At 41.0% G+C, this 18,826-nt stretch overlaps 1 protein-coding gene across 1 annotated transcript; it reads left to right on the top strand.

Annotated features, from left to right (window-relative positions):
* Positions 1-8,685: 8,685 nt before the first annotated feature.
* Positions 8,686-13,157, top strand: LOC142212593 (homeobox protein SIX3-like). Its single transcript, XM_075280557.1, has 3 exons — positions 8,686-8,951; positions 9,121-9,284; positions 13,053-13,157. Exons 1-3 carry the CDS (start codon positions 8,706-8,708, stop codon positions 13,060-13,062), a joined length of 420 nt encoding a protein of 139 aa, XP_075136658.1. The 5' UTR covers positions 8,686-8,705; the 3' UTR covers positions 13,063-13,157.
* The last annotated feature ends 5,669 nt before the right edge of the window (positions 13,158-18,826 follow it).

The following is an 18,826-nucleotide window of genomic DNA, read 5'->3' as shown; positions in this document are numbered from 1 at the left end:
ACCTCTGCACAATGCATTTTTTGTCATAGTTTTTTTTTGTTTAGTGTAGGGACTCAATACAATTAGGACCCTTGACGTGGGTTCCGAGCTTCTGTAAGTTGAATTAAATATATATTGTGGGGAATCGCTCAGGTAGATGCTTGGTAGCAGTGCAGGAAACAGCGACACACTTGCAGTGCATTAACTGCCTTTGCAAAGGCACAAATAAACAAAACAAAAGCCTTCTCAGCTGAGAACTAACTAAACATAAGAAAACTTTTCCTTGACTGTACATGAGACTGGCTACCAGACTCCTGCCTTGGCAACAACAATGGGTGGAACAGTAACTGAATGGTAGGTTTGGTCTGGACAAGTCAGCTCTATCAGTGTGGTGCCACACTCATAGTCTTCACACACTGACTAATATCAGGCCTTAATTACCCAGCTGACCTCCCTGGTGTGGGTCTTTACCAAACACCATTTAGTTGCCTGGTTGGAACATACCTGTCTTCCCAGACCACACCCTTCACAATATCTAATATATATTTTTTTTCAATAAAGAATATATGTCTCTGTGTCTTCTTTTATTATATACTAGCTTCTGCCCGTGACTTCGTCTGCGGGTTGTTGTTGGCGATGAGCCGCTAATAATTAGCCAAATGTGGTTGGCGGTGATCCGCCTGCGTCCGTGTGTTGGCTCTGCTAAATCTGTGCATATGCGCAGCAGCCCCAGCTGTATGCACATCCGTATGGAGAGCAGAGCAAGCTGTGGTACCACGCTGCCTCAGCTTGGCTACATCGGGCAATTTGGATCACAGGGGTTGTCTTATCTGAGTGTCCTAGCAGCATCTGTGTTAGACACGGTTGAACGGCTGCTCGTGAAATTTGACACAGTTCGCCCTCTCCCCCCAGCACGGTCCAAAGACCACATGCTCCCGTGTTACGCACACAAACTGCTAGCGCGCTGCCTCAGCTCTGCTACATCTACTAATTTTGAATGCAGGGCTTGTGTTGTGTGAGAGTGTCTGAGCAGTTTCTGTGTTAGACACGGCTGAACGGATGTTGCTGAAATGTACAACAGTTCTCCCCCCTCCCCCATCAGAAGCAACAGACAACAGATTCCCCGTCATACTCACTGAAACTCTACAGCCGATATGCTCCTCTTGTGCAGACACAGCTTGTATGTTCTGTAGCCTCCTGATCTTCTATGAGACTCCATTTTCTTCAGCTTTCACACTGTCTGGCTCCCTCCTGTTTAACTCCGCCCCCCAAATTTGCATGTAGCTCTGCCCACCACATAGCGTGATCCAATGGGACGGTTGAAGTGTCTATGATGACGTCATCAAAGGTCCTCAAACGTAGTGTGTGTGTAAATTCGTGCTTAATGGTCATGTAGTGACATCATTTACCGTGATAAAAAGGAGCCTATATTTTATTCGGGGTTCCTATCTATGTCTGTGCCAAATTTCAGCTAAATCCGTTCAGCCGTTTTTGCGTGATTGAGAAACAAACATACAAACTTATTAGTAGAATAGGATTTTTCACATATACAAAGAGTATTTAAAGCCCGCAAATGAATTTGCAGATTCTTTTAATACATTTTTGTTTGTTGTGATCACTAAAATTATTTATGTAATCATACTAATGATATATGCACAGGATAGGACATCAATATCAGATGTGTGGCCATTTGTCAAGCAAACCATGCATATATCCCCTGATGCAGCTGCTTCTGATGCTGTTAAATGTTTGATGGAAAAAGAAGCAGCAATAGAAGGTGCCAGCTTGGCTATGGTGGTCTATAAGGTCAAGGTATAGGTCTTGCAGGTCCATATGAATGTCCATGAAAATGTGCAGGAGTCCCTGAACATTTTTGCTGAGATGGCCGGTTATGACTGTACTGGAGTTGAGGTGGATCCATTCCGCCATAGTGGGCATGTGGTGCAGGTGGGTCGTTGTATAATGTGTCTCATCCTGATGTTGATGCGAAATGTTGAGACACCTCACTATAGTGGGTGGAATGTTAAGTGAAACAAAGGACTTCAGTACATTGATGACCACCATCTTAGAGTGAGACCTCTTCAGGGAAATGGCGCAAAAGATGGGCCAAGTTCTGCAAAAATGCCACTTTTGGTCTTTCTGGATCAGTCTTTTCTAAATATTGTATCACCCTCTGTCCTCCTCCTGGTGGGGTCTTCTACCTGAGTAGAAGCTGGTTTAATCTCAGGAGCTGAATGTCTAGATTTTGACTACATGACTACCCTGATCATCCCCTTTTAACAATATAGACATATCCATAGGGGTTTCTGAAATGTCAATCTGTCAGTTAGATTTGGTACCCCCCTCGACTGCCTCTTCCTCCACCTGTTCTAGTAGATTGTCTGGAAAACTAACAGATAAAATATCTATATATATGAAAAATTAATGAATAATATACTACTTAATAAAGGACATGCCATAGCCTGTATTTAAAGGGGTCTGCAATCTTAACAAGTGATTCTATATCGAAAAGATCATTTCCAGTTCAGTAGGAATCCAACTGCTCCAAACCCAATTGATCACGAGAATCAGTAATTTTCTTCACCCTTCAAAATGAATCAGTGTTTGTGTGCCACTCCTACATTTATTACATAGATATTGAGATATCAGAAGTACAGTGGCAGCACAGTAGCTCAGTGGATAGCACTGCAGTGCTGGAGTCCTGGGTTTGAATCCTGTCTAAGACAACATCTGTAAGGAATTTGTATCTTCTCTCTGTGTTTGCATGGGTTTACTCTGGTTTCCTCCCAAACTCCAAAGACATGCTGATAGGGAATGTACTGTAGATTGCGAGCTCTACAGTGTTGGCCAAAAGTATTGGCACCCCTGCAATTCTGTCAGATAATACTCATTTTCTTCCAGAAAATGATTGCAATCACAAATTCTTCGGTATTATTATCTTCATTTAATTTGTCTTCAATGGAAAACCACTAAAAGAGTTGTCAAAAAGACAAATTGGATATAATTCCACAGCAAACATAAAAAGGGGTGGACAAAAGTATTGGCACTGTTTGAAAAATCATGTGATGCTTCTCTAATTTGTGTAATTAACAGCACCTGTTACTTACCTGAGGCACCTAACAGGTGGTGGCAATAACTAAATCACACTTGCAGCCAGTTGAAATGGATTAAAGTTGACTCAACCTCTGTCCTGTGTCCTTGTGTGTACCACATTGAGCATGGAGAAAAGAAAAAAGACCAAAGAACTGTCTGAGGACTTGAGAAGCAAAATTGTGAGGAAACATGAGCCTCAAGTCCATCTCCAAAGACCTGAATGTTCCTGTGTCTACCGTGCGCAGTGTCATCAAGAAGTTTAAAGCTCATGGCACTGTGGCTAACCTCCCTAGATGTGGAAGGAAAAGAAAAATTGACGAGAGATTTCAATGCAAGATTGTGCGGATGGTGGATAAAGAACCTCGACTAACATCCAAACAAGTTCAAGTTGCCCTGCAGTCTGAGGGTACAACAGTGTCACCCCGTACTATCCGTAGGCGTCTGAATGAAAAAGGGACTGTATGGTAGGATACCCAGGAAGACCCCACTTCTTACCCAGAGACATAAAAAAGCCAGGCTGGAGTTTGCCAAAACTAACCTGAGAATGCCAAAAATGTTTTGGAAGAATGTTCTCTGGTCAGATGAGACAAAAGTAGAGCTTTTTGGGAAAAGGCATCAACATAGGGTTTACAGGGGGAAAAAAAGGCCTTCAAAGAAAAGAACACGGTTCCTACAGTCAAACATGGCGGAGGTTCCCTGATGTTTTGGGGTTGCTTTGTTGCCTCGGGCACTGGACTGCTTGACCGTGTGCATGGCATTATGAAGTCTGAAGACGACCAACAAATTTTGCAGCATAATGTAGGGCCCAGTGTGAGAAAGCTGGGTCTCCCTCAGAGGTCATGGGTCTTCCAGCAACCCAAAACACACTTCAAAAAGCACTAGAAAATGGTTTGAGAACTCATTGATGGTTACCGGAAGCGGTTGTTCGCAGTTATTTTGTCTAAAGGTTGTTCTACCAAGTATTAGGCTGAGGGGGCCAATACTTTTGTCCGGCCCACTTTTGGAGTTTTGTGTAAAATGATCAATTCTCTTTTGTGGTTTTCCATTGAAGACAAATTAAACGAAAATAATAATACCAAAGAATTTGTGATTGCAATCATTTTCTATAAGAAAATGACTATTATCTGACGGAATTGAAGGGGTGCCAATACTTTTGGCCAACACTGTATATAGGATAGTGACTGACAATGTCTGTAAAGTGCTGCGTAAGCATAATAAATAAATAATAAATACAGTGCTCAGCTATTTCCAGCACTAACACTGGCCCAACCACTGCTTCATCCACAATGGAAAAAAAAAATCCCCTATTTAACTGATCTGTAGGGTTCTGAGCATTCTAGCTATGTCCTAAACACTGTTCAGAATCTCTGCTTAATTTCTCTAGGTAGACGTGGTGTTGTGGGTTGTTGACCTACTAGTTCATCAGCAAAAGAAATAACAGATCTCATAATATACCAAAAAAATAGGGAACCCCAAATCAATAATACTCAAAACCAATCAATCTTTATTAAATCAATCCATAACATATGAAGTTGCAAGATAGAATGAAAATTAATTAAAAACACAAAAGACAGTGTAGCACGAATGGGTAACCATTACCAACCATTAATAATGCATAATATAAATGCAATGCATAATTAATGAACTGATACCAAATATTACATAAATATATGAATTTTCAAAATAAATATAAACCAAAAAAATCAAATCTACAATTCCTGAATATATGAATAACCCCATAAATCCAAAATTTCATTCAAATCCAAGTAATAAATAAGCGATACAAATAAGAGTAAATATATGTGTCAATCAAAAAGTATATTCAACAAAATTCACTCTGCTAGGCATCGGGCCTAGGCAGAGCCGACTGCGCATGCCCGCGGTACAAGATAATGGCCGCTTACAGTGTAAGCGGCCATTTTCTTGTAGCGCGGACATGCGCAGTCGGCTCTGCCCAGGCCCGATGCCTAAGCAGAGTGAATGCAGAGCCGGAAAAGGACGCGGGGACGCTGTGCAGGGAGAAGACTTCTAAAGGTAAGAGAAGAACCAGCGTTGATTGGCAATGTATAGCATTCTGCCAATCAATGCTGGTTCTGCATCGAATCTTAACTTCGAACAGCTAGTAGTATTCGATCGAGTACGAGTATTTCGAATACCGTAGTATTTGATCGAATACCTACTCGAGCAAATACTACTCGCTCATCTCTAATGATGACCTTTTTAGTACAATATGACCAGAAGAATGATATCACAGGTTACATTCTGTACTGTAGGCAGTTACAGGAGGACTAGAAGAAGTATGCTGATATAGTTTGAGTATGGCAAACATGTCTTTGTTTAAGGTTGCTATAATAAAAAATTAAAACATATATGGGCATGGGACCTAAAAAAATGGAGACCGTGTCCTCTTAAAAACCAGTTAGCTACAGAAACTCATGGACCCCATGGACTATATAGCTGAGTTCACACTGGGATTTTTGGATCGGATTTTGACTGGGAGGCCGCCTCAGAATCTGGTCCAAAAAACAGCTAGCCACGACTGAATACTGATGCAGTGCACCGACATCCAGTTGAGGCATTCTGCTCCGGATTAGGCCCAAATGAATGGGCCTACTCGGGAGAGAGGTGTCGCACCGTGGACGCTGTGGCAGATTCCGTCACAGAATCCGTCTCAAGAAAGGGGTTGTAACATTGAATTCAATAGGAGGCGTTTTTTTTTATTTGGATTTTGAGGCGGATTCCACATCAAAATCCGGTCCAAAAATCCCCGTGTGAAACCAGCTTAATAAGGTCCACCAGGTTTCTGCCTGGTTTTCTCTGGTTTTATACACCTTGCAAGACTTTTCTCTCTGCTGTTTTAAAGCCGATTTTGTGGTGTATTATTGGTGTATTATTCATGTATCATGTAGCTTCCTATATGCGCAGTCATTAACTTGTAGATTACAATGTGCAAAGAATAGATGTGACTATGTTGCTCCCTGCCTTATAGTCTGAGGCCTCACGTTGCGGATAATATGCCTTTTTTGTAGTGGATTTTGCTGTGTTTGTTTGAGCCAAAGTCAGGAGTGACTTCAAAACGAATGGGAAATATAAAGTGAGCTATTCTATGTCTACCTTCTACTCAATCCACTCCTGATTTAGGGTCCATTCACACGGAGTAAACGCGCGTTCATTTTGGCAAAATACACGTGTAAAGAATACACGTGTATTATGGGGCCGTTCACATGGAGTAAATGCAAGCTGATTATGGCAAAATACGCGTGTAAAAAATACATGTGTAAAAATCAGACTCCCATTGACTTCAATGACAATTTTTACGTGTTTATTTTAACATAATCAGCTCGCATTTACTTCTTGTGAACGTCCCCTAAAAATAAGACTTCCATTGACATCAGTGTATTTTGACATGTATTTTGACGTGTTTTTTGACGTGTATTTTGAAATGTATTTTGACGTGGTTTTTGGTTTTTGAAGTCAATGGGAGACTTATTTTACATGTGTATTTTGCCAAAATGAGTGCTCGCTTACTCCGTATGAGTGGACCCTTAGGCTCAAAAAAGTGCATCAAAATCTGCAACAAAAAAGGCAGCTTTATTACAACATGGGGCCTTAGCCTAAATATGTAAACTGCAGGTGATAAAGAAGTGGAGTGGAAAAAAGAAGGTAGATAGGTGTGGAAAAGAGTAAAGATCTTTGTGTGACAGTCTGCCGCTGTATGGACACATCCTCCTTCTCTCTGTCATTAAGCTATAATTTCATTATAACATTAATTCAGATTAATAATACCAGGCTTTACATGAGCAGCTTTAGCATCAGCCCCCTCCTCCCAAGGGGGATATCTATAAGAGATTACACCACCCGCTCCTCTTATTTATCCCGATTAGCCATCAGTAAGAGACTTATCTCTTAACAGGATCTCTCTAATAGATTTATGACAAAGTTAATCAGTCATCCAGTCTCCCTTAACTAATAGTTTGTGACCATAATAACTAGATCAGCCTGTCATGCATGACACTATAACTCATACAGTATGCTCAGCACACTCATCATCGTTGCTAATGTGAACATGAAAGACATGTAAAGTAGATTTTTCTGTTATAAATCCGTAAAAACCTTCAGTATTTTCTACTTTAATAGGAGCTTCTACATTATAGCTCATTATATTGTTTAATATATAGGCAATTTTGATCTCCATGCCCAAACACTCATTTCTCCCCCTCATTATGTTATAGGGAGACAGTGATATATTGTAATGACAACCAGTAGCCTATTAAAGTTTCCCAGACTTGTCATTACGTAGCTTGCAGAAGTGGGGTTTGATATGACGGCCATAGCTATACTATTAGACTATCCAATGTTTAAAAAAAGCAAACAAACCCTAGAGGTAAAAAAATAAATGCTAAATTTTTTAACAAAATATTCACCAGTGATTTGCAACGTCTTAATGCCAATTTAATGGTAGTCTGCTATTTTTATCACACTGTGAAATAGTTCAACAGGTTTTTTTTTTTTTTTCCATTTCTACCCCTTTAAAAAAACTAAAAATTCCAGGAATTGTATAGAGTATTTAATGTGCGGCAGAAAAAAAATCCCTTGTACGGCTATGAAAATGGAAAAATATAAAAAATGTGGCTTATAGAAGGTGGAAGAGAAAAAACTAAAAATCAAAAATTTGCCAAGTGGGAAGGGTTTAGAGCACAATATCGAATAGCAGCAACTTCTCTCTGTATATGCTTCTATGACGATACTTTGCTATATAAATTGAGATTCTCTCAGAAAGAGCTTTTAACCCTATTGTATTATACAATTTTTTTTATTTTTTTTTTAGGGGGGGGGGGGGGGGTCTATGACCATCTGCAATATAAATGTATAGAATCTCCCATAAAAAAGTGGGAAAAAAGAGAAGCTTTAATTTTTTTTAAAAAAAAAAGTTGTAAATCACTCCTTTCCCTAGAATACATACAAAAGTAGAAAATGACTGTGAAACACATACACATTAGGTATCCCTGTGTCTGAAAGTGCCCGGTCTACTGAATATAGGGGATCTGCAGAGCTCCTGTTCCATCGGGAAGGGGTTAATAGGAGCACTGCATATACCCTATATTCAGCCAGGATGAATTCCAAGTGGGGGAAGAAAAAACAGTCCTCAAGCTCAGGGAAGGGGCAGACAGACAACCAAAACACCCCCTCCCCTTCCCCAGCACCAGCAACTACTGCACCCAAAAACTCCGACCATTTTAATTTTTGAAATTTTCCAGTAGCTGCTGCATTTCCCCCCCAGGCTTATACTCGAGTCAATAAGTTTTCCCAGTTTTTTTGTGGTAAAATTATGGGGGTCGGCTTATACTCGAGTATATACGGTACATATATAAGAATGTTTTCTTCATTATCTATATCTGTTTCACTAACCACACCTTATACCAACCTCTTCTGTTAATAAATTGGATCTTATTTGTGTTAATCCAATAAGTTGCTGCCTTCATTACTGGTCGTATTCTGTCGTCTTTAGCCCTGTTGATTTCTTCCATGCCCCTGTACTCACATAATCTCTTATTTTTTATATATTTTTAAGGTTTTCTCTATATTTTTACTGATAATTGTATTTATATTTTACTTTTTCTATATTTTACTCTATGGCTCTACACTTTCCACATGTATCTCTTTTCTCCCCTGGGCAAATCTCTCAGATTTGCTCCACACTCCAAGCTGTTGGAGAAATGGATCACCTTGCTCTCTTTCTATGGTCTCTTCCACCACATTTATCAAATTTATATTCCATAAAGGAGACGATAAACTTTACTGCTCCAGCCGTAGATGAACGGACCACAATGAAATCAGCAAAGAGCGAAGAGCTAAACAGGACAACACATGGCTTAAAGGTATGTTAATAAAATCAATTGAGCAAAAATGTATCATTGCTTTTTACATTATGACTATATTGTACTGTGCTATACTGGACTGTAAAACCACTGACTCCTTCCTGCTGAAAATATGAGTGAGGGAAATGGTTCCCGCTACCTAACTTTTACTTTTTTGGGACTTTATTAGGAAAACACCCGGAAACTGCTGAGAGAATGTTATCTTCGAAATCCTTATCCTAGCCCGGCACAAAAGAGGCATCTTTCCTACATGACTGGATTACATCCGACACAAGTTACCAACTGGTATAAGAACAGAAGACAGAGAGATAGGGCAGTTAGCTCAAGGACTAAGTAAGTATAGTTATTAATATTAATCATTATGAATTGTTCTACACTTTATTAAATTCTGCCTCCTTTTGTTAGAAAAATGGGCCTGGAATCACGGGGCCTAGCACTCAGCACACAGACCAAAATACAGTCTTCTAAATAAGCCCTTAAGCTGAGGCACACGGGGTTTTTTGATCAGGATTTTGAGGCGGAATCCACCTTTAAATCCTGATTAAAAAAAAAACGGCTCCCATTGATTTCAATTGAAGTCAGTCATTTCTTTTATCCACGAGCCATTTGTTCCAGCTCCTGGAAAAAAAAAAGCGACATGCTCATTCTTCAGGTGGATACCGTGACCTGAAGACATTCCCTCCTGACTAGGCCCATTCATTTGGGCCTAATCCGGATCGGATACCCGTTTTTTGGTCCAGAATCTGAGGCGGCCTCCGCGTCAAACTCTGGACCCAAAAACCCCGTCTGTACTCAGCCTTCGCCTGGGACTATGATATTATTTGCTGAGGCCTTATATATAGTAGCTGTGCTTATTTGAATGAGACTGAAGTGGACTCAATATCACAGTCTTGAGAAGCCCCTTTAAACTGTAATTATAAAGGAAATGGTCTGAAAAAATGTATACGTGTGCAAGCCACAGCCCAAAAAACATAAGCTGATAAGACACCAAGCTCCACTTTGACATCAGCTAAAGAGTTCCCATAAAAATAATTTCTATATTGGCGTTTATGAATATTATTATTAACTATTATGTTGTATGGGTAGTTGCTGGACAAACGTCTCATAGCAAAGCCATCAGAGAAAACCCCCAGGACGGCTGATGGGACTTTCTGACTCATTGCAGACACTTTCTAGCTCTTTTATAACTTCTGGCTTCTTGCAGTTGGTTGCTGGTTATAGCATATGTTATATGTTATATTAATATGCACTTCAATCTCTTGCTCCAGTCCAGTAGAGTTCCTAGTGACGTTTACTCCAGTGGTTTGTTTACTTCAGATTCTAGTTTCTTTGTTTCCGGTCTCTCTGTAGGAATCTGTTCTTTGTGTTGTTAAGTGGTATTAAGGTCGGCTTAGTTTGGTTTTCTTGCCTTTGGGTTCTAGTGTTCCCCAGTCTGCATTAGCGTCAGTATTACAGATTAGGATTTCCGTTAGAGATTTCTCTAGGGATGGCGATAGTCAGTGGTGTCTGTTCTTAGGGTTAATGTTTGGCAATTTATTTAGGGAAAGATTCAACAATCAAGCTAGAGTCAGAGTCAATTACCTTACCATCCCCATTATACTTGTTCCATCATCTGATCACCATCCTGTGCCAGCCATCTCTTGTTCCGCTCCTGTTTCTTCCTACCTACTAGTGTTGTAATACATGCTTCATATTCCTTGTTTATTTGATCATCTGTTTGTTTCATAATTTGGCCTACTATAAGTCCTGGGGCTACCTGAGTACTGGAAGACACTGTTATTACATGGGAGATTGCTATAGGTGAAGTCCAATTTCTCCTTTTTGTTTCCAGTTGTCATCATTACAGTATTAGGCAATCAAGTAGGACTAATATGGAAAGCTGTGTTTTTACTGTATGTCTTCTTTAGGCCGAGGCCATACGTTGTGGAAAAGCTGCGATTTTGTTGCGGATCTTGATTCGTATTTGGTCCAAAGCCAGGTGTGGATTTAGTAGAAGTGAGAAGTATCAGAGCTTCTTTTATATTTCCCACTAGCCTCTGCCCGCAACTTCATTTGCATGTTGTTGGCGTCGATGATCTGTCTTTATTCAACAAATTGCTGCCGTCGATTGTTTGCCTGCTCCGGTGATTTGGCAGCTCTCAAGCTGTCCTGCTACTGAACTTGTTCCTCATGTCGTGCCTGTGATTGTTTCCGCATCTCAGCAGCTCGCTGGGATACCATATAATAAGCTTGTTGTCGGTGTTGATGATCCACCTGCTCCGGCGTTTCGGCAGCTGTCAAGCTGGCCTGCCGCTGAACTCATTCCTCCTGTTGTACCCGTGATTATTCTGGCATCCCAGCAGCTCGCTGGGAAGCCATATAATGAGTGTGTTGTTGGCGTTGATGATCCGCAAGCTTCGGCGTTTCAGCAGCTCTCAAGCTGGCCTACTGCTGAACTTGTTCATCACACTGTGCCTGTGATTGTTCCGGCATCTCAGCAGCTCGCTGGGTTGCCATATAATGAGTGTGTTGAGTAACAAACATCCAAACTTTCACATTATAATATTAGTAGGATAGGATTAGTAGGATAGTAGGATTCATTTGTAAAGAGGCAATAATAAACTTTGCATTATAAACATCCATGTCCCTTTTGACGCTTCTCATGATCTTATTTTTCTTGGCAGCAGCTGTGTGGCAATGGCTGCTACAGCTAAGTCATTTAACTTGTCAGTTTCAGCCAATGTTTTTCCATTCAGTAAGTAATCTTGGCATATATTTTCCCTTCCTACGTACATAACCTCATTTACTGCTTCTCTGCCTAAGATTTTAATATATGCAGATATATTTGTAATGGTACAAAGTCATATTTTGTGTTAATCGTCTACTCGGTCATTTAGAAATATATTAACCCTATATTGGCCCCCGTGGAATCCCACTGAGTGTAAGCTGATGATAACCAGTTCTCCATGAAACTGCTTTGAGATCTTTGCATTCAGCTTATGGTCTAAATCCCTAAGGACCTTCTATCTACCTCTTTGTGATTTGGGCCAATACGCACCATGACTGCTGGGCCTTTACCAGCTCCTCTAAGTAATATGATGTGCTGAACTCATGAACCTGGAAGACAATACACTGTTCAATGTTGTGTTCAAGGTTGTGTGACAAATTTCCCTGTCTGCTCCACTATTAACCGAGTCATCTAATATCGGCATTAGAGATGAGCGAGTAGTACTCGATCGAGTAGGTATTCGATTGAATACTACGGTATTCGAAATACTCGTACTCGATCCAGTACCACTCGCTGTTCGAATGTAAAAGTTCGATGCAGAACCAGCATTGATTGGCCGAATGCTATACAGTCGGCCAATCAACGCTAGTTCTTCTCCTACCTTTAGAAGTCTTCTCCGTGCAACTTCCCCGCAGCGTCTTCCGGCTCTGAATTCACTCTGCCAGGCATCGGGCCTGGGAAGAGCCGACTGCGCATGTCCGCTTGTAGTGCGGGCATGCGCAGTCGGCTCTGCCCAGGCCCGATGCCTGGCAGAGTGAATGAAGAGCCGGAAGACGCCACGGGGACGCTGCAAGGAGAAGACTGCTCGGAGGATCCAACCCGACCCTCACTCGTGGACTTGGTAAGTATAATTTGATCGAACGTTGCCTACCCCTGAAAAGAGTATTTTCCCCCCATAGACTATAATAGGGTTCAATATTCAATTTGAGTAGTCGAATATTGAGGGGCTACTCGAAAACGAATATCAAACCTCGAACATTTTACTGTTCGCTCATCTCTAATCGGCACCTACACTGCACTCCTACTGTCCTCCTAACTGGAGCAGGCAATTCCTGGCTGTCAGAGGAAGTGTCTTGTTCACCTTATACTTATGCTTAGAGGCCCACTGGAAATTCAGCTACTACCCAGTGTGCCAGAATGAGCTTGCACATGTTCTTCCTGCTACTATAATGTACAACTGTGTGTTTTTGTAGACTATTTAGTATTAGTTGAAAAGTTTCTATAAACAGATCTGCATTTGTATGGCCACTAAGTATCTATTATTATTATTATTATTATTATTATTATTATTATAAAATATTGTATAATAAAGTAGAATTTGTGTTTAATTGTAGGTTCCAATAAAAGCTGTGGTTACAACATGCTGACATCTGGAGACATTTCGTCAGGAACAAAATGCTCATCATAATACAGGATGGCCTTCTATATATTTGATGCCTGCGTATTGTTCAAGTTATTAAATAGATTTTGCATAGAGTTCCCAAATCCAAGTCAGACAAAGATAGAGGCTGGATTTCTATAAAAATAAAATGTCATTGTCTGTAGCACATAAGAATGTCTGATTCATGTTGTATAAGTAAACACGTATTTCTTAATCATCTGTGCTTAAATGTTAAGTTGTATATAATATACGTGTAAAGAGTATTCCAGTTCTTTCCTGCAGTTATTACATTGGAGGGGCAGATTATCCTGTAGTCCATCAGCCAGTAAAGCAGCCCAGTAATCTATGTTCATAGATTGCACAAAGCAAAAAGATGGATAAACTAGCCCAGAGCAAACGCAGACTGACAGAATGCCTACAGAAGAGGAATGGGCAATAGAGATGCAGACACTCACTGACAACACAAGACCATACTATGTCCTGCATATGGAGAAGTCAAGTGCATAGACCCAAACATGTCAACTCACCTAGGATTCCCAGGAGTCTCCAAGTTTTCAGGCCCCCTCATTAGTATTCACTGAAATGTCATCTCATGAAGAGGTTGTGCAGTGATATCTGCAGATGAGAAGAGGAAACTCTACATCCTACTGGGAGAAGAAGAGGCCACTGTGGAGACCGCTGCCCAATACGTGTCCAGCTGTCACCAAACAAGAGGAAGATGAGACTCCACAGACTGTTATACCCCAAACCACCCGTCCCACCCCACCCCAACACACCTCCCCATATAGCGGTCACCAACTAAGAGGAAGATGAGACTCTACGGACTATTATACCCCAAACCACCCGTCCCACCCCACCTCCTCATATAGCGGTCACCAACTAAGAGGAAGATGAGACTCCATGGACTGTTATACCCCAAATCAGCCACATACTCTCCCCCTCGACTCCAACTCCCCTCCCCCCTTTACTAGCTTTGGCAATGCCAAATATCCATTTGGACGTGCCAATAAAGCCGATTTGATTTGATTTGATCCTCCAGCTATTCAAAATGTATCTTTACTTTTTAGCTGAGCCAGGATGTGAACCCAAGAAACAGGATAGGTAAGGCTGTTAGTCTGCTGACTGAGCCACAAGCTCTATTAGTTTGAATAGCAATTTTCTTTATACCAACCTGAAATAGTATTGTACTGTGCCTACATAATTTATTGGTGTACAGAGAGATCTCTATATGCCAGCACATTGTATACTTGAAAATATATTTTTTAAGGATACCATTAAAGAGAGATTACTCTTTCTTCCTTTCTGAATATATATATATATATATATATATATATATATATATATATATATCTGTATACCTGTAAATACTCCATATGCTGCTGTAGAGAACTTCTGTACTAGAAGAAGGGCTGTATTGTGGATCTGTAAATACTTTATATACTATTGTCTCACACCTCTGCACAGTAGAATAGCAGAGCTGAGAATGTGCACTGCACAATTTGTTGGATAGCCACAAAGATATGCTACTGAAATTGTATGTGAATGATTGAGAGACAATTCAGCTGTTAGCTTCAAGGAGCAGAATGAGACAGTGACATATTGGCTGACTGAGCATTCACAGTCACTTTCTCATAAAACGTATTGAGCTTGCTTGGAAGCACGGTATTTATATACCACATTGTAATAGCATTATTTTAAGCACGCAATCTCCATATTACAGGTATTTTCTATAAATAAAAAATGACCAAATTTTTATATAGGTGATTAGTATTTTGTTGGTGGGGACCTGATGATCACCAAACCATATGGCTGCATTGCTTTTTTGAATGGTGCTAGATTGCAATACAAGGAACAACATCATGTACAGGTGATCTATAGCAGTCCACAAATCAAATATTAACCTTTTCCTACAATATTACGTACCAGTCACTTCCCAAATATTCATGTTATGTTATTTCTGGCACAGTAGCTGTCTGCATTATCTGCAGCAGGTTTTTAGCTTTTACATACAGCTAAACACTCCAGCAATAGCCAGCAACAGAGACGTTTATTAAAGGGATTCTACAATTAAAAACTTTTTTTTCTGTGGATAAGACATCGAAATAGCCTTTAGAAAGGCTATTCGTCTCTTACCTTTAGATGTGATCTACGCCGCGCCGTTCCTTAGAAATACCGGTTTTTACCGGTATGTAAATTAGTTCTCTCGCAGCGATGGGGGCGGGCCATGGCGCTGAAAATGCAATGAGGGCGTCCCCATTGCTGCTCGAGAACAGCATCCTGCGACGCCTCTGTCTTCTGCTGGATCCTCCCCTCCTTGTCTTTCTTCGGCGGCATCACCTCTGACGCCTGCGCTGTTGGCTCTGCCAGTGAGACACTGGTAGAGCCGACTGCACATGCCGGCCGGCGGACATAGTTCCAAGACCGCAATTGCGCGCATGCGCTGTCGGCTCTACTAGTGTCTCACTAGTAGATCTAAAGGTAAGAGACGAATAGCCTTTAGAAAGGCTATTCCGACGTCTTATCCACAGAAAAAAAGGTTTTTAATGGTAGAATCCCTTTAAACACTTTAGGCCTCGTTCACATCTGTTCGGGGAAGTCTGCATGGGGACCCCCTCGAATGGACTACTGAACACATTGGCAAGTGGTGTTCAGTGAAAGCACACGGATCCCATAGACTATAAAGGGGGCCGTGTGTTTTCCGCACGGAACATGTGCACAGAAACATAGTTCACGATCTACTTTCCTGTCTGCATGACTCATGCAGAAACCATGTGGAAAGCATTATAGTCTATGGGGTCCATGTGCTTTCTCTGTACACCGCTTGCCAATGCATTCGGTAGTCCGTACGGGGGGTCACCATGCAGACTCCCTGGAATGGATTACCAACACAGACGTGAACAAGACCTTAGATATCATGGCCAATTGCCAGAGAGAGGGGATCCTTTGGTTCTGCTTTTTGTGTCCCCATGATGCAATCCCTATGTCTGCTATGAGTATGTGCCCTTTTCGGCCCTTCTTACAGAAAAACATAATAGGTTGTGTGTTAGTTAATTACTGACATACATTAATGCAGAACTATTGCAGTGCATTATATAAGCTTCCATGGATTGCACAGTCTCATAGTAACAAATACATAGTACAAAAAGCAAATAAAATTAATGTTAAAGGGTTTGTCCCATCTCAAGGATCCTATCTATACTTATAGCTTATGTGGATTTAGGACAAAACTGATTTGTTTATATGAGATTCTTCACTTCATTGTTTTCACTGTGTTTCCATAACCACGGACCTAGGGATGGTCTTATCTCTCCGCTCAGAACAAGTGACGTAGCTCCCTGCTCTCAGGAGAAGAGGGGGAGCTGAGTGCTCGGTGCTTGTATTTCTGAGCTCTTTATCTGTTCACCCAGGACAAGTGATATAGCTCCCTTCTCTCAGGAGGGGAGGGGGAGTTGAGTGCTCGGTGCTTGTATTTCTGAGCTGTTAATCTCCGGCTCTTCCAGTTATCAGTCGGCTGATTGAATTTTGCTGATAAGGACTGAAACAGGGAGTCCATTAAACACAGACCTAAAAGTGAGTATATTGCAAACTGACTCGTGGTCCTGTAGCATGTAAGTTTGAGATTCTCATCATCTAACAAATCCAACTCTGCTACATCAGCTTCATATTATGCATCTTCCAGTGATACTGTGCTAATTTATTTACAATCATCCCTCATTACTGACTGCAAACATGTACTGCTATGAAGAGAGATAGCAGAGCTGGCTTTGTCTGTGAGATAGCAAGTGAAACCCCACCCACCAATTTACCGAGAAAACCAGGAAGTGAACAGAGAACACAGCCTGCAAGGTGGTGAACCGGCGAGTTGGGAATACCCCTGTAAAGTAAAATATCTTTATAAGTCATTTATTACAATTTAAAGTTCCAATATAAAGTTCAGTAAAACCTATATACAGTATATGTGCAGGAGTGCAATGGATTTGGCTGGGAGGGTGGTGAGATAGGGTCCCAATCCTTATCATATAATGAAGAAGATCCCACCACGAGACAAATATTCTTTGCTTAGAATGCTTATTTATTTTTCAAAGAATTCAATAATGCTTGGTGAAATAAACGTTTTCGGCCTTATTCGGCCTTCATCAGACTCAACTCAAGCTGATGGAGAAGTTGAAGACAAGTGGAAACCAAAAGGTATTTCAGAAGGCCCTCAGTGGGTTGGGGTAGAGGGTGTTATGCTCAGCGTAGTGGAAAGCCGTTTAGTGGATGCCTAAAGCAGGGGCTAAGTGGCTGAATCCATAAAGCAAGGATAAATGCTATTGTGGTTGGAAAAGACTGTATCCCCTCCTAGTGGTGGCTGTGGAGTCTGCAGTATACCCTCTGGAGGAATGTGAGGTCCGTCCTCATACATTGGTGGTGTGTGTTTATCCTTGCTTTATGGATTCAGCCACTTAGCCCCTGCTTTAGGCATCCACTAAACGGCTTTCCACTACGCTGAGCATAACACCCTCTACCCCAACCCACTGAGGGCCTTCTGAAATACCTTTTGGTTTCCACTTGTCTTCAACTTCTCCATCAGCTTGAGTTGAGTCTGATGAAGGCCGAATAAGGCCGAAAACGTTTATTTCACCAAGCATTATTGAATTCTTTGAAAAATAAATAAGCATTCTAAGCAAAGAATATTTGTCTCGTGGTGGGATCTTCTTCACTATATACAGTATATATATATATATATATATATATATATATATATATATATATATATATATATATGCAGAGACTTGGAGGTATGCATGTTGCTGCTGCATTCAGAATCCATGGGACTGAAAAAAAACATCCAAGTACAATGCTCAGCTATCTCCATCAGTCCAACAGAGATCTAACAGGGTGGCAACCGCTAGTAAATTTTTATGGTATGTGAATTGTACTAATGTTTATCTACTGGGACCCCAGCAATCACAAGTTAAGAGGGCTCTGGTCCCTGTTTTTGGAGGGATGGCTGACTACTGTCATTAGTCTGCATTGAAATTAATGATTTAAATTGAAATAATTATTTTATTTTGAAGCTGGAGTCATAGTCAGTAACTTTTTTCTGACTTCACCCAAAATTGTTCACAACTTTTACTCTGTGACTCTGACTAAACAGCCCTGACATCCAGATAGAAAGGTTAGGCTGATACAAAACTTGGCATGCAGCAATATATTAGGTAGATATGTAAATGATTATAAGTGTGGCCTGATAAGATATCGGGTATAAGAAGTGTCAGGGTCTGGGGTTGCTAGGCATAGACACAAAAGTCCAGTTTCTTTAGTCCAAAACAAAGGTAGAGTTTATTTTTACTCAAAAAGGTAGTGCAGCAACAAAAGGAAATAATACAAAAATAAATACCTGCCCGGATACGCTCTAACTTAACATGGAATAGGTTACCTCACCTAGAATAACAGAAATCCAAAAGCCAGTAGAATCATTCAGGACTCAGCTCCAAAAACATGACCTCTCTGTAGCTCTCCAGCCAAACTATGCCAAAGTGTTGCTGCAGGAACAACTTCTTAAGCCTCCTTGACGAGGAGACTCTCTGCAGCTGAGTCACTGCCGGAACATCCCCACAGTGTGGACTGGAGGGGGGTGGAATGACAGGTCCCACTACCAATCCTACCTGCCATTCCTAAAAATCCAGCCCAGTAACTGGAACTTTGAAATAACCCTCAGCAGACAATAGTTATCTGCTGAGA

Source organism: Leptodactylus fuscus, chromosome 7 (assembly GCF_031893055.1).
Source record: "Leptodactylus fuscus isolate aLepFus1 chromosome 7, aLepFus1.hap2, whole genome shotgun sequence".
NCBI lineage: Eukaryota > Metazoa > Chordata > Amphibia > Anura > Leptodactylidae > Leptodactylus > Leptodactylus fuscus.
The sequence above is the reverse complement of the archived record's forward strand: the minus strand, read 5'-3'. Positions and strand labels throughout refer to the sequence as shown.